The sequence below is a fragment of the Pongo abelii genome, chromosome 11, assembly GCF_028885655.2.
Source record: "Pongo abelii isolate AG06213 chromosome 11, NHGRI_mPonAbe1-v2.0_pri, whole genome shotgun sequence".
Lineage (NCBI taxonomy): Eukaryota > Metazoa > Chordata > Mammalia > Primates > Hominidae > Pongo > Pongo abelii.
In genome coordinates, this window is record NC_071996.2 from 40891793 (window position 1) to 40908897 (window position 17105).

Genomic DNA, 17105 nt, shown 5'->3' on the forward strand with positions numbered 1-17105 from the left:
TTGGAACACTTTGTTTACCTTGTCTTTATCACGGTTTGAAATCTCTTTATAAAATAAGGTGAATAGATTAGATGGTTTCTATGACACATATGATTTCAAAAGGTTAATACGTAAATTGAGGGCAAAAGCGGTTAATAAAAATATCCTCAGAAAAATAAAGATTTTCTAGTTTTTCTTTAGAAGTGTTGTATTCATTCACATGAGATATATGTTTGTATGTCTGGATGTATTGGGTCTTCTAAGACTTAATCTTCTCCAAACATTTTACACTGGAGCATTATTAGACTTTGTTAGCATGTTGGTAGTTTAGCAAATTTATTTATTTATGATTCCGTTTTCTGCATAGTTTACTGTATATATGTGTGTCCTTATTTATACTTTAATGAAAGCCTAATGAAATATTGTTAAATTAATGCAGCTATCTATTGCTGTGTAACAAATGATCCCAAAACTTAGACGTTGAAAACAGCAATAGATAAGTAATGTAGCACTTTTTGTTTTGTTTTGTTTTGTCTTTTAAAAAAAAGTCATTTACTTTGAAACATTTACTTACTAGTTAAGGTAGTATTTTCTTTAAGTGTATTTTTTTACATGTATTAAATGTAATGTGAAATTTTTAATAGCATAGTAGAATCTGTTTTTTAAAAAAGTGGTGTGCAGCCAGGTGGTGTGGCTCACTTCTGTAATCCCAACATTTTGGGAGGTCAAGGCAGGTGGATCACTTGAGGTCAGGAGTTCAAGACCAGTGTGGCCAACATGGTGAAACCCTGTCTCTACTAAAACTACAAAAATGAGCTGGGTGTGGTGGTATGTGCCTGTAATCCCAGTTTCTTGAGAGGCTGAGGCAGGAGAATCACTTGAACCCAGGAGGCAGCGGTTGCAGTTAGCCGAGATCACTCCGCTGCACTCCCGCCTGGGCGACAGAGCCAGACTTTGTCTCAAAAATAAAAAATAAATAAATAAATTTTTTTAAAAAGTGGTGTGCAAGACTTAAGTCAATAGTGTTTTAGGATATTATTCAGTATGTAGTCATCTTTTATGGGGAATAACTTGATCCATATTATATTGGAATCTCCATAAAAATAATACTGTAATCATACCTTTTATTATTTAAGTAAATAAAAGTCTGCAGATCGAACTAAATCATATTGCTCTTGCTGTTGATCTTCCATAAAAGATTTTCATGAACTTTAATAATTAGTTGCTTTTATGGAAGTTTTTGTACCTTAAAATTTAAATCAGTTTAATATGTATTTAAATTAGTTTTACTAGAAGTGAAACATTAGGAATAACACTTTAAAAACTTCTCAATTTGCATATCATAGACTGTAATTTTATCACTCTTTATACTGTAAAAAGTCATTTTGACTTCTAAACAAAATACTGTGTTTATGCACATATAGTAAAATTTAAATGTAGGTAGGTTTGAAGTGTAAGAAAATAAAAAAGAAATTTTTTTCTCCACCTCACAAAGATGTATTTTTGTTTGAGTTTATATCATATTGTGGCTTTTCTATTGAGAAATATTTTTGTAATTACTTTAATAATCAAGCATTCTAACCAATTGATAAGCCATTTATTTACATAAAATAAATTGAAAAAGATCTATATTATTTCTAATTTTTTCATTTCTCTTCTTTAAATTGTGTTTTTAATTTCAGTTTCTGGATATTAGAAATTTTGATTAGGAGTACATTGAATTATCCAAATAATCTTAAACATAAAAAATTGAAGTATAGACTTAAACTAATTATTGATGCTACTTTGTGAAAGTGTTTTTCTTGCTGTCCCTTTTTTATTAGGTGAGTGTGGTCCAAGATTCAGTAAACATATCAGGACATACTAATACAAATACTTTGAAGGTGCCTGAGTGTCGTCTAGCAGAAGATTTAGGTAATCTCTGGGAAAACACAAGATTTACAGACTGCAGTTTTTTCGTGAGAGGACAAGAATTTAAAGCTCATAAATCCGTGCTTGCAGGTACTTTCTACTTATGGGGTAATATATTACCTTTAAAAAAATACATTTATGCATAAAATAATGATGCATAATCTTGTTACAGCTCGATCTCCAGTTTTTAACGCCATGTTTGAACATGAAATGGAAGAAAGCAAAAAGGTAAACATGGCTTAAAGGCTAATATTTAATTTATATAAACGTAAAGTAGTTGGGTGTATGTTTTAAAAGTAATAGTGCAATGTTCTCATTGTCATACTGTGATAAGCAGGGAAAATTTTTACAAACAGGAAAAAAATGTGTTCTGTAATAGAACAATAGATGTAGCTCAATGTGGATGTGCAGTCAATATTCCAGAGAACAGCTATTTTTTATGCCCATCTGGTAGGTAAACTGGATAGTTGTTATCCAAAAGGATAGTTATCCAAAGGACTATTCTGGTCCATAGCTATTTGAGAAGTCTCTGTTCAAGGTATGTATTCTCCCTTTGTAGACTTTATGGATTGATTTTTGGAATCTGTTTTCTAGCAACAAAAATAACATAGATGACATCAGTATTATTGTATACCAACTGTAATCAGGATGTTACCTACTTGACTCCCCCAGTTGTTTCTCTTTTACTTGTTATCATGAAATGTAATTATGTTAGAGATCAGAGATTGATTCTTTGTTGTTTGCATAACTTGTGAACCGTAGGGCTCCAGCTGGACAACTCCGGAGTTTTTTCATGTGGCTCAATTTTATTCTTTCTGCAGAACTAGATGCTGCAATAAAATAACTGCTTTCTTTCTCCAAATTTTGGTTTGGGGAGATGCTGTGATCAGCCTTCTGATCACTTCCAAGTTGGGAGACATCAATGATGTCATATACTATTGACATCAAGGGGTCAGAAAAATTTGTTGTCATTTAGTTAGATATTTAGCTTTATTGGTCTCAGCAGAGAAACTAAATACAAAAACATGCAGTAAAAAAGCACTCTTTGGACTTGACTATTTTTCAGGTAAGCAAGGAAGTGCCAGTATATGATAATACATGCCATTTTTGCAAATGGAAGAATTCTGAGGTAGTGGGCTTTATTGTTACCTCTAGTACCTTGCCCTACTTTTGCTTAATTCTGGGAATTAAGAACTGTTTGTTATAGGATCTTAGGTGTTGTATTAGGACCTAGGGATTCAACAAAGAAAGGGTTAATAGCCAATGTCCTTTAGAATAGTGGTCAGAAACTTAACACAGATGTATTTTATTTGGCTTATAGTTTTCTGTTTGTTTACTTGTTTTTTTTAACTTTTTAATTGAAAAATTGGGGCTCCTTTTTCCACATGGTGGTGCTTGGCTTGGTCTGAATATCAGGATATGGGCTGTTCAGCTGGTCATGGTTCCCACCTCTCCGATAGTGTATGCTTTTCCTCTTGGACTTGTCCACTTCACTTTGCCAAAGTACTTAATGAAGTTTACCTACCTCAGTTTTAAAGTAGAATTTAGAAATATCTGTATATGTATATTTGAGTTATACACTATTTTAGTGTAGATTTAGGGCTTTTAAATTACTGTCAAAGATTCACTTTGGTTCATTTGTGTGTGCTTTTTTTTTTTAAACTTTTTTGTGTTGTTTTTCGATATCAGAATCGAGTGGAAATAAATGATTTAGACCCTGAAGTTTTTAAAGAAATGATGAGATTCATTTACACAGGGAGAGCACCAAACCTTGACAAAATGGCTGACAACTTGTTGGCAGCTGCAGACAAAGTAAGTAATTAGGTCTTAAGGAACCAAAATATACCCTCAAGTTTGATTTATATAGAAAGCTGTCATCAAATGAAAACTCCAAATAACTTGTATTATTTGTAGATGGCTCTTGAGAGCTTTATGAAATAGCATACAGTGGGGTAATCTGGAAATGAAATTTTTTTTTTAAAGTCATGATGTGAAAGTATCTTGAGCCAGAAAGAAGTGGCTTTTTTCATGGGAGAGTAACTTGTAAACTCAGTCGTTTTGAGTGTATGTGGACTTCCGTTTAAAAGAACACACATAGTGACATATATAATTTTCAGATATCTTTAGTCTTGAGATATAGTGCATGACCTTTTTTAAAAAAAGGAAAAACTGTTGGATATTATGTAACTTAATTCTCTCCACATAGAGATTTTTTTTTTATTATGACAGCATAGAAAGAGCAAAAACAATATTAACAATTTTATAATACTTTTTTGTAATGGTGATTTTTTTGAAGGTAGAGAAACTGCAAAAAACATCAGAAAAATCTCTAAGCCAATGGTTCTCAATCCTAAAAGCATATTCAGTATACAGGTTCACATATGCATGTATGTATGTATATATGTACTTATGCATGTGTATGTGTCGATGGATGGTATGTGTGTATATATACACAACATTTGAAAAATGTTACCATTGGGGAAATTGGACCAAGTGTATATGGAATCTATTTTTTCTGACAACTGCACATGAATCTATGACTGTCTCAATAAAAACTTAAATTAAAAACATCGTTTACAATAGCAGCATCATCAGTATTAAATACATAGATATACATTTGAAAAAAGAGGGTTAAAACCTACACACTGAAAATTATAAAGGTATATTACGTGATGCTGAGGTTTGGGGTATGATTGACCCCATCACCCAGGTAATGATCATAGTACCCAATAATAGGTAAGTTTTCAGTCCTTGCCCCCCTCCCTCTCTACCCCCTCAAGGAGTCCCCAGTGTCTGTTTTTCCCATCTTTATGTCCATGGCATTACACAATATACCTTTGTAACAAACCTGCACATGTATCTCCCTGATTCTACAATAAAAGTTGAAAAGAAAAAAAGAAAATACAAAATATGCTAAAAGAAACTCAGGAAGACTTAAATAAGTACATAAATCTTGTCCATGGACTGAATGTCTCAATATTGTTAAAATGTCAGTTGTCTTTAAAATTGATAGAGACTCAGCATGTTCCTCTCAATATCCTAGCAGTCTTTTTTCTTTCTTTTTTTTTTTTTTTTTCAGAAGTTGACAAGCTGATTTAAAATTTTATTGTAATAACTTTGGAGGAAAAAAAGAATAAAGTAGAAGACTAACACTACTTGATATCATGACTTACTATAAAGCTTTAGAAATTAAGACAGTGTTGTATTGGTGTTAAGATGGGCAAATAATGGAACAGAATAAAGAATATGAATATGAAAATAGACCATCACATTACGAATATTTAATTTTTGACAAAAGTGCAAAGACAGTTCAGTAGAAAAAGGATAATCTTTAAACAAGTGGTGCAGGAGCAGTTGAATACCTACATGTGCACCTCAAACCATATATAAAAAGTAAGGCAGGCCTCGCATAGTGGTTCACACCTGTAATCCCAGCACTTTGGGAGGCCAAAGTGAACGGATCACTTGAGGTCAGGAGTTCAAGACCAGCCTGGCCAACATGGTGAAACCCTGTCTCTACTAAAACTACAAAAATGAGTTGGGTGTGGTGGTATGTGCCTGTAATCCCAGTTTCTTGAGAGGCTGAGGCAGGAGAATCGCTTGAACCCAGGAGGCAGAGGTTGCAGTGAGCCAAGATGATGCCACTGCACTCCAGCCTGGGCAAAAGAGCAAGATTCCATCTCAAAAAAAAAAAAAAAAAAAAAAAGTAGTACGAAATGGATCATAAACCTAAAAATCTAAAACTTCTAAAAGAAAACGTAGGAGAAAGTCTTTGTGACGTTAGGTTAGGCAGAGATTTCTTAGCTGTGACACCAAAAAATCTGTAAAAGAAAAAAATGATAAAATAGACTTCAATAAAATTTCAACTTCTTTTCTTCAAAAGACAGAATAAAAAGATTAGCTACAAACTGGGAGAAAATATTTGCACAGCGGATATCTAAAGAACAACTTTCATTCAGAATATATCTGACTTTTGTATTCAGACTAAAGAATTCTCAAAACTCAGTTATAAGAAAACAATGTTATTTCTAAAAGTAGACAAAACGTTTGAGCAAACATTTTCTGAAATAATGTCTGAAATACATAAAAAGATATTCTAGTCAAGCGTGGTGGCTCACACCTCTAATCCCAACACTTTAGGAGGCCTAGGCTGGAGGATCACTTGAGCCCAGGGGTTTGAAACCAGCCTGTGCAGCATAGTAAGTCCCCATCTCTACAAAAAAATTTTTTTTAAATTAGCCTGGTGTGGTGCCATGTGCCTGTAATCCCAGCTACTCAGGAGGCTGAGATGGGAGGATTCCTTTAGCCCAGGAGGTCGAGGCTATAATGAGCCCTAATTGTGCCACTGCACTCCAGCCTGGGCAACAGAGCAAGATCCTGTCTCAAAAATGAAGGATACTCAGCATCATTAGGTCGTTAGGGAAATGTAAATTCAAGCCATCATGAGATATTCCTGCACATCATTACAATGGCTAAAAGTACAAAGACCATACTAAGTGTTGTCAAGGATGTGGAAGAATAGGATTCTCATGTTAAAGACACGGAAAAATTAGGGCTCTCATGCTATTGATGGAAATGTAAAATGGTACAACCACTTTGGAAAAGTGACAGTTTCTCAGAAAGTTAAACATGAACTTACACTGTGATCCAGTGAGTCCAATTTTAGGTTTTTACCTAAGTGGAAAGAAAGCATATGCCCATACAGACACTGGTATATGACTAACAGCATCATTTGTAACAGCCAAGAACTGGTAACAACCCAAATATTCATCAGCAGTTGAATGTGTAAAACATATTGTTGTATATCTATGTATGATGGAATAAAAAGGATTGAACTATTGATAGGCAATAACATTCATGATTCTCAAAATAATTATACTGAATGAAGGAGTCAGACAAAAACAAATATGTAATATGTGATTTCATTTATAGAAAACTCCAGAAAATGCAGACTCTATAGTGATAGAAAGCATATCAGAGGTATCACCTAGGGTGGGGCAAGAGGGAAAGATTACAAAGAGGTAGGGGGAAACTTTGAGGGACAATTGGTGTATTTACTGTAGAGTTAATGATGATTTTATGGCTGTATAAACTTACCAGAATGTGAACCTTATGTGTACTTTATTGTGTGTCAATTATACCTTAGTGAAGCTGCTTAACATATTAGATCACATACACTAATACTTGCAAGAATGTTTAGTGGTTATAAATATGATTTATTTAACGTTATAATGAATTCATCCTTCAATACTGAGTGGTGGCAACATGCAGTATACGTGGTGGTACACATTAGTGTTTGAAGTAGTAGAGAAGAGAAGTATGTTTATTAAGAATATTGAGTAATAAGGTAGCTTTTTAGAATAAATCCTACTTTAAAAATACACTTATGCAAATTGCAGTTTCCTAAAGAAAATTAGTCTTTCTTCTAAGTGCATTCATTTATATTTACTTCATATTATGTTAAAACAGTAACTTAAAGAATTTTAAAATAATCTTAAATAATAATCTATTTTACCTTTATTTTCCAAGTTGCAAATGTATCGTGTATTCAGGAACTTAGTTGGAGTAAATGTTTAATGGTTATATTTTCATTTTGGATAGTATGCACTGGAACGGCTGAAGGTCATGTGCGAAGAAGCTTTGTGTAGTAACCTCTCAGTAGAGAATGTTGCGGATACCCTTGTCCTTGCAGATTTGCACAGTGCAGAACAGTTGAAAGCACAAGCCATAGACTTTATTAATAGGTAAGCTATGCTTGTATTTCAGTGGGCATGACACCTTCAATATTTTTTCACTGGATTTTTTTTTAAGTATGTTTAAATCTTCAATGCAGGTGCAGTGTACTTCGACAACTTGGGTGTAAAGATGGGAAAAACTGGAACAGCAAGTAAGATGACATCAGTTTCTGACTTAAAGTTGCTCTGCATAAGTGAAATTAAGTGTTTGCATAGCCTTTTGTTCATCTACAATAAGTATGAATCCAAATGTTATATGAAGCAAACTGCCAGTTATTAAAAACAAACAAAGACTACTTAGTGGATTCCTGAGGCTATGCTCCCTTGTAGGTCAGCTTCTAATGCAACCTCGGATGGATGCTGTAATATCTTAAGTGCATAATGCCATGTAGTATATAGCAGAGTCCAGGTATTGCTAGAGTTACAGTCCATGCCCCTTCAGAAAGCATTCCAAAAAGTGTGGGAAATAATTCATTTACTCCTATGAGGAATGTTACCCTCCAGATTTGCTAAGAAAGCCTTTACATTTGAAGGCTGACTCACTGCTTCTTAGGTTAGCCAGGTACCTTGAGTAATATGCTATATTAGGCTAGCTTCCTAATAGTCCAAAAATGGTAGCAATTTGATATTCCCTTTTCCCTAGTGAAACTATAAGGGGTTGGATAGTTGCTATATCTTTCTAAGACTGGATCTTGTGAATATGAACATACTATTCTACTTTTTTCCCTTCTCTTACTTTTCATGACTTTTATATTCTTTGTTATTATTTGAAATCAAAATAGGGAAAGAGTCAGTAGTTCGAAGTGTTTGTATCTGCTTTTGATTAGTTTTGCCTATAAACCCTTAAATTTCATTTCCTCAAATTATCAAAAGTTGATATAAGAAAGTGGGAATTTTTTTTTTTTTTTTTTTTTTTTTTGAGATAGTCTCGCACTGTCGCCAAGGCTGGAGTGCAGTGGCGTGATCTCGGCTCACTGCAAGCTCCGCCTCCTGGGTTCATGCCATTCTCCTGCCTCAGCCTCCCAAGTAGCTGGAACTACAGGAGCCTGCCACCACGCCCGGCTCATTTTTTTGTATTTTTAGCAGAGACGGCGTTTCACCGTGTTAGCCAGGATGGTCTCGATCTCCTGACCTCATGATCCGCCTGTCTCGGCCTCCCAAAGTGCTGGGATTACAGAAGTGAGCCACCGTGCCAGGCCAAAAATTTTTAAAGAAGGAAATGAATTAGTTTGTTGACTTAATTATTTCCCATTGCTTTAATCTGTTTTGATATATGTTAAGTTGTTTAACTGAGTTCATCTTATTAGTTAGTAGATTCTGTTTTCTGAAAGTAAAAAGTAGTGACTACTTTAAAATTATTGGTTGTCTTGTATAATACGTTGATCAGTGTATGCTAATATGATATCACCATGGTGTTTGATCCTAGAGAAAAATTGTTTTGAGTTTAAAGTATACTATATTAGCATCAAATGGCAATTTATGATCCTTTGTACTTAGCCATTTTCAAGCTCTAGTTTTACTATAAGGAAATACTTTACGTTTTATAACTTTTTCTGTGTCAAAAAATAGCTTGTTTTGTACCCCCTTGGAGAAGCTGTATTCATATTCATCAATAGATATTTATTAATAAATGAAAAAGGTATAATTGGTATCTGTGTGATTCTAAACAACTAATTGAAATTTTGAACACAGTGACACACTGGCATTAGGCTGATGCAAAACTAATTGCAGATTTTGGCATTACTTTTAATGGCAAAAACCACAATTACTTTTGCACCAACCTAATAATTTGATGTTTGCCAACTTAAAAAATTGTTTTGTTGGTATCAGCTACTATTTAGTTCAGCAAACATTACTCTAGCATCTTCTGTGTTTCAAGTACAATGCTAGGGTGCTGCGTATAAAAAAAGTTTCCAGGGAAAATTCTTGGTCTTGGGAAAGTTATCTAATAGAGATAGATACATAAATATATAATTTCATTATAATATGGTAAGTAATACAATAGAAGAGAATATGTACAAGCACTTGACTAACCCTGGAAATTTAGAAATGGCTTCCTGGATATAGCTGAGTCTTAAAACACAAATAGGAGTTAGCAGAAGTAAGAAGGAAGTAGCAAGCATTGCAGACAGAAGGGACAGCATGAACCAAAGTATAGAAGCGTAAAGTAGTAGTTGATCATTCATTTGACAGATACTTATCCTTTATTATCCAGTAAATTACCAAGTCACGGTGCACAGTATAGAGAATACAGTGGTGAGCATGACATATATTTTCCCTGCCTTCATGGAGTTTATGGTCTAGCAGCAGATTAAACCGGTAATTGCAATAAAACATAATGACAGGGAATATGTAGCATACCCATAGGAGCGTATAGCAGAGACTTAACCTAATCTAGGGATCAGAGCACAAAACTAAATGCCAGAAATATTGTAGAGGTTACCTTGGTGAAGAAGAGGGAAGAGAGGAAGAAAAGTACATCCCAGAAAAAGGAAATGAGATGTGCAAAGTTTTAACAAGGGAAGAGAGGAAGAAAAGTACATCCCAGAAAAAGGAAATGACATGTGCAAAGTTTTAACAATGAGAAAGAGCAGTATAGTGTGTGTGTGTGTGTGGCGGGCGGGGAGGTAGGTAATGAGAAGAAGCTGGAGAAAGTAGGCAGAGGTCAGACCCTGAAAGGCCATGTAAAATAACATTAGAATTTTTAGATATTCAGAGTAGTAGGTGTCCAGTAAAGCGTTTTCACCCAGAGTGGGACGTGATTAGTTTTGCATTTTTAACAATCTCTGCATGCAGGGTGGAGAACGAATTGTGGGGAGGTTACGGTGGCGATAGTAGTTGAGAAACAAGGTTGAATACAGGTAGACCAGTTGGAAGTTATTGGAACAGTTCAGGCAAGAGATGACCGGTGGAAATTAGACTTGATTGGTGACAGTGGGGCTAGAGAGAAAAGGAAGAAATATTTTGAAGGGAGAATCTAATATTTGGATATTATTTGGATGGTAGATGGCATAAAGTAGAGAATTGAGGCAAGGAAGGGTAACTAGATTTGTTGCTTGAGCATTTATTTACTGTTATTGTTTGGTGAGAGCATAGTGTACATAGGGTGCAATAAGCAGTTCAATATCAGAGTATAAAATGCCAGATCATGGAAGTGGGAGGTAGGAAGTGGGGGGTAGAGTAAGAAACCAAACATAATATGATGCTGTATTTATCTTTGTAAAGAACTTGGATATGGGCAGTGGGGAACAATGAAGAGGGCCTCATATAGTCATATTTGTGTTACCAAGGTAACATTACGGAAGCTCGGTTTAAGAGGAGCAGGAAACTAGAAGACCACTTAGGAGTCTGTTGTCATAATCCAAACGTGAGATGATGTGGGCCTTCAACTGGGATTCAGGACATCTTTGAAGCCTTTCAAACCTTAAAATAAGGTTTTGATGATAGGAGAGGAGAGTCTAGGGTCACTGCCAGATTTCTAGCTTGCATCACTGGATGATGGTGGAAGCTTTAGGTGACTGGAAAGGTAGGAGGAAGGATTTGGGGTTAGGGAGAGGGATGATGAGCTCTCATCTGACAATCCTGAATTTATGGGTCTTGAGGCACATCCAAGTGAAAAAACCAAGTGGTTGCGAATGAACCTTGTGTGGAACCCTAGAATTTAGCAAATCGGTAGTTAACATCATTGAATTTCATAGTTAAAATTGTGAAGAGTGGATGAGATAGAATTAATAATGCATGTTAAGGGAGGAGAGTAGAGTTCAATATTTGTAACTCAAGAGAAAATCTGCCTTATAAGAGGCATGTAAAAGAAGAGAAAGGGGCTCTTGAAAGAGCTGGTACAGAAATTGTAACAATGAGAGTTGTACTATGAAGACCCATGTCACATACTTTAAGGGAGCAGAACTTCCAGAAAAATTTAATAGTTTCAGTTGCCACAGAAAATACCAGTAAGATAAAGATGGTATTTTAATAAAAGCAAATGATTTGAATACATAGGTAAAAAGTGTTCATATATTTTGAAATTTGCAAGTTTTTAAAAAATTGACAGTGCAACAGTACATTTTGAAAAGTATTCTTTAGTAAATATCTTTTAATTCTATTTTTCAGCCAAGCAACCGACATAATGGAAACATCGGGGTGGAAGTCCATGATTCAGTCTCACCCTCATTTAGTAGCAGAAGCCTTTCGAGCACTAGCATCTGCACAGTGTCCACAGTTTGGCATTCCACGCAAACGGCTAAAACAGTCCTGAAATCTTCCATGAACAGTTGAAAAATGGAATTGACTTTCACTCCTCCAGGTCCAGAAGGATTCTAATACACAAACCATAAGCAAGAGTTGTTTCTGTTGTTTTGTCCACAGAACAGAAGCTGAAAAAGCATATTGCTTGCATTTCAGGTGGATAATTTATGGTTTATTCTTCAGCTTTAAATTAGACTGATTAATTCACTTCAAGGCCTTAAATTATCTTCAATGACTTCTCTTGTTCATATAATACTTTAATTTTTTTTTATTGTGCCTTGTCATTTTGACCAAGGCTATGCAGGATTGCACTAGCTCCATAATGCAGTAATATTGATAACTGAAGATATTAAGTTTCAAAAGGATCTTCCATTATTTTGCAAAAAGAAAAATGAATTTTATAGGGTTTGTCCTATGCTATCTCAAAGTTTAAGTTCTCTTTAAAAGCACTTGTATTGGAGATTACCAGTAATGTCTCCAATCTAAGTTCTATAAATATGGGAGAACCCTCTTACCTTCAAGGTAAGTTATGGCAATACACTGCTTCAATTCTAATTTATTTTTCATTTCAGGGGGCAAATATGCAATGAGTTGGCCCAGATTTTTAGTGACATTTGTGATGTTTGTCTTGTATGTTAACTGTCCAACAAACTGTGGGTTTATTCTGAGTTTACAATTATTGAGAACTGATTGAGGTTAAGATTTCATGAAGAAAGCATGTATTGTGTGGAAGTAATTTTTTTTTTAATTTATACTGACCTACATTTATATGAAGAATTCTGTACATGTTAAAAGTAAGGATGACCAAATGCAAATTTAATGAGTGGGCCAATTAAGAAAGATATATATGCACTTTTACTGTGTAACTTTTGTATGCTGAATGGTACATATATTTTTTTGCTTTTGAGGGAATTAATAAGGTATAATTAATTGTGTCTTAACTTTTCAAAGAAATTTTTAGATGGAGGCAACTGGGATGTTTGTGATAATAGATGAGAAAGACATCCTTGATTGTAGTTAAATTGGTTTGAATTACAGATATTCATTATTGAATTGACTCCTATTTTCTCACACTTTGGAAAAGACACCTGAACAATAAATGAATCCTGGATAGTCTACTCTCCTTCAAACAATGAACTGATACTTGCCTTCGGGAGATGCATACAAAAGGAGAGAACCCTTAGACTATGTCAGGTCACACTAGGAACCTCCCCCCACTCCCCGTTTTTCTTCATTGTGTTTCAGTTACTGTACTAACATTGTGGATGATACTGAAATTCTGCATAATGTGAACAGGATAAACTATTTATAAACTGCTTTTCATGGGCCAGTTCTTTATTATAAATGAATTTTAGCTTTAAATGCATATACACATTCAGTGTTTGATAGTTGTGTTCTTAACGGAGGTTTGTTCTGGTGCATTGTCCTGGAGAAGTAGAAGCAGTCAGTGTTGGGGTACCACATCTGACTTACTGTGGTGGTGACAATGTGCTTCTTAAGGGCAAGATTTATATTTGACCACAAGGGAAAAAGTGTGTCACTGGAAAAAAACGCATATACCTATGTTTGCAAACATAACTATTCATCAGATTAAAATTTGTATAATTTGTTTATTTAATGTTTGAATTCAGGACAAAAGAAAAAATGAAGCTTGAGGTGTTTTCAAATAGACCTTATTTTTGCTATCTCTTTGTTAGGTGTTAACTGAAGCAATTCGAATATGTCCAGATTCATTTGGATTCATATTTACATTGAAAAAACTCAACTAAGCATTTGTTATCCACAACAACCTAGAGTTTAAAAAGATCGTATTTTCACCTGTCTTCATTACTTGCTATGTAGTTTCATTCTTTGTCGCGGTAACTTAAATTTGAAATTGGAAGAATCTCTTGGGATAGAAGAAAGATTCTTACCTGGTGATGGACTTCATCCTTCATCCTGTGTAAGAGTATTATGGGAAGTAGAAATTCACTTCCTTAAATCCATCATAAGATTGAGCCTCAAGTTTGCAATATACAATTTTAAAAATACACGTACACACATACATATGTATACATTTCCAGTTTAAGATTTTGCGAGGGTCTTATAAGAAAACAAAAATTCCCTCAGGCTATAGAATTATGTTGTCATATATCAGAAAAGTACTGATGTATCCATTTATCTCCAATGCACACCACACCGGCACATTGTGATTTAATTCACCGCTTGAATCTGTATTTCTAACCACAGTGACTTCAGTAAAAATACCATATAATGAACATTTCAGCTTCTTCTTACTTACTCGAGAGTTTATGGCAAATCTTAAGGATTTTATTATAAAGATTTTTTTTTTAGTTTGGTAGCACATTTTGTACCAAAAATGTCGAACACTGTGCTGTAAGAATATCCATGTTTGTAGAAATGTCCACTTTTCAGATAATATAATGCCTACTATTATACTAACAGAATCATATGGTAGTTGATTTATTTTTTTATTTATTATGTATATTTTTGGTATTGTGGGTTCTTGAGGCAATGATAAAAACACTTAATGTATTCTGACATGAGTGCTCTAATAGCCTCCTCCCCCTCATTTTTAAACTGCATACATTACTTTCAAAATAGGTATAGATATTCTGTCCAGCCTTTTGAGCTATTAGCCTGTTCCTGTTTCCCTTTGTCACCTAAGCAAGGCTTTTTCTGAGAAAGTAGTGAATGGTTCCAAATGTTGCATACTATAAAAATAATCATTGGGTAACTGTTGTTTAGACCAACACTTAGAAATACTATATTTGTGCCTTTTCATTTTTTAATTTTAATGTGTGTTGATATTTGGAGCACAAATAATGAAGGTGCCATAATATGGCTTGCCAATGTTACCTCCTTGAATAGTCATGTGTCATTGTCTTGAATTGGTAATTGGAGAACCTTGCATGAAATATGTGATCGTGTGTGTGTGTATGCATGTGAGTGTGTGTGTGTGTGTGTGTGTGTGTGTGTATACATACCTGTATTTGCTTGGGGCTTGTGTGTGGTATGTTAAAAAGAGTGAATTTCTGGAAATCAAAATCAGTTAAATGTTGAAAGTTCAGGTTAGCAGAAATATTTCATTTAAATGTGCTTTACTTTGGAGGACAATTGATTAACAGAGGAAATGATAATTTTCAAAAATGTGATCAATTTACTGCATGATGAAATGTGAAAACAGTGCCTTTTTAGGACATCAATTATAATAAAATTGTTTTAAAATATTAACAAAGATCTCAAAAAGTTGTCATGAACATTATTCGTTTATTTTTAAACTGGATCTAAGTAAGAGCTTAGATGGCCAAAATTAGAATTAATAATATACCCATTTAAATTTTGTTCATAAGTTTAAAATCTTAATCAGAATTCTTTATAAAATGTGGGTGATAGGTATGACCCAGTGTTACTAAAATAGAACAGGGATTGTGAAAATCCAGCTAAACATACTTAAGTATACTTGGCTTAGAGCCAAATATACTTGAAGAGGTGAATTATTCTGACTTGGACATGCATGCTCTTTGATGGATAAAATAAAAATATTCAATGTATTCTTACAAAAGAAGGTGGGTGGGTGAGTGGGTTTGTTTTAGTGTTCTCAGATTATAAAGACAGCACTTTCCGCACACAAAGTGTATTTTACAAATCTTTTTTATACAAATTAATGAGCTCTACTTTATTTAAGTGTTCATGGAATGATGTAAATTTTAGGTCCAGTTGAACAAATATTGAGTGCCTACCATATGCAAGACTAACTCCTTACTAGGAATGAAATCACACAGTGTCTTCTGTTTGCAGTATGTGAACTTTATGTTTGAAAAGAAATTCTTATATTTAAAGTTTTTTGTTGTCAGAGTTTATCATTGTATACTGTAACCCAGTAAATTTTGCATTCAGTTTTAAAAAATGAAGATGTAACTTACGTGAGTCTCATTTTTGAAAATGAAATTCTGCAAAAATTATTTAAAAATTAGTTCTTGGGGAAGTTGATTTTCAAGATTCAAATGTATAAAAACTTATATTGAACTTTTCAGCCTCGTTTTTAATTAGCTGATGTTAATGATAAGATACATAATACTTGTATCTTGTTGCTGAAAATATTTTTTGCATTTCAACACATTGAGTTAAAATAAAGTTGTTACTACTTATTCAAGATTAATTGGCTTATCTTGTGTTTATTTGAAGAATACATACTCTTCTTTTTCAGGTTGGTATGATGCTTTGCAAAAGAGCCATGTATTTGATATGATAAATCATGCATAGTAATTGTCTTCTCTACATAGGGAAGCTCTTATTTTTTGGAACCAGTTGAAGACATTCTTAACTGTGAAATATTAACATGCATTTATTTTAATATGTATGAACCATCAATACTGGATGACTTATTCTAATGCTACGTACCATTAATGTAACAGATCACCTTTTCCCTGTCATTCCTATCCTGTCTTAATTTCAGTTATCCCAGAAAATTTAATCATTTGATGCTATCAAAAAGCAAATTGGGGCAAGATATTCCTGAGTCAGTTTAATAACAGTAACACAATTAGTGCTTTAAAATTATGGCCAATGTGGCAGTAGAAAGGCACAGTGAAAAACCTTCCATGTACCTCAGACACACATACATGCACTGAATTTTCCCTAATAGAATAAAAGAGGGCTGAAAAATTTAGAACATCATCTATGCAAGTAAAGTAGGATAAGTGGTTAATATTCTAAATGTTACTAATGAACTCTATGTAACCTTTTGCTTCCTCCTCTGCTGCAGCCAGCCCCCTTAATACTTTGAGAACATTGGGATGTGATGTCTCCGTCTACCACCTCAGAATCATTTGTTCCTAAGAGAAGGCCAAGAGTGGCCCTTGGTTTGATCACTGTTTTTAAATAGAAGACACATTGGTAGAAATCTTTCACATAATATGTTGCTGCTTTTCGGGGGGTGTTGGGGAGTACCAGAGAGGTCTGCATGCATCTGCAGTGTACACTGGCAAACAAAAGATTTGTCATTCCCGTTGTCCTGTTGTGCTTCCTTTCCACCTCTCCCTGGCTCTTCCCCCACCCCCTTGTTCCTTTTGTAAAGGATGCAGGTGTAGTCTTGTGCCAGTCTGTGACATAACACCTGAACAATTTCTATGGTATCCTACCCATTTGCTCAGATTCAAACCAGGCCTTAATCGATAACAAGCAAAGAGAAAGGTGGGATTTGTAAATACCAATTACAGCAAAAAAAAAAAA

General features: G+C 34.3%; 1 protein-coding gene across 5 annotated transcripts in view; it reads left to right on the forward strand.

The window, feature by feature from the left end:
- The window catches only part of SPOPL (speckle type BTB/POZ protein like), a 74040-nt gene extending 58008 nt beyond the window's left edge, over positions 1–16032 (forward strand). For 4 of the 5 annotated variants that reach the window (XM_002812449.6, XM_054549339.2, XM_054549338.2 and 1 more), the window contains 6 exons: positions 1803–1980; positions 2063–2118; positions 3580–3702; positions 7492–7634; positions 7724–7777; positions 11736–16032. In XM_002812449.6, the coding sequence (XP_002812495.1) occupies positions 1803–1980; positions 2063–2118; positions 3580–3702; positions 7492–7634; positions 7724–7777; positions 11736–11880 (699 nt within the window). In that variant the 3' untranslated portion in view covers positions 11881–16032. The remainder of the gene's footprint in view (positions 1–1802; positions 1981–2062; positions 2119–3579; positions 3703–7491; positions 7635–7723; positions 7778–11735) is intronic. The other variant, XR_010135971.1, reaches the window with a different exon arrangement.
- The last annotated feature ends 1073 nt before the right edge of the window (positions 16033–17105 follow it).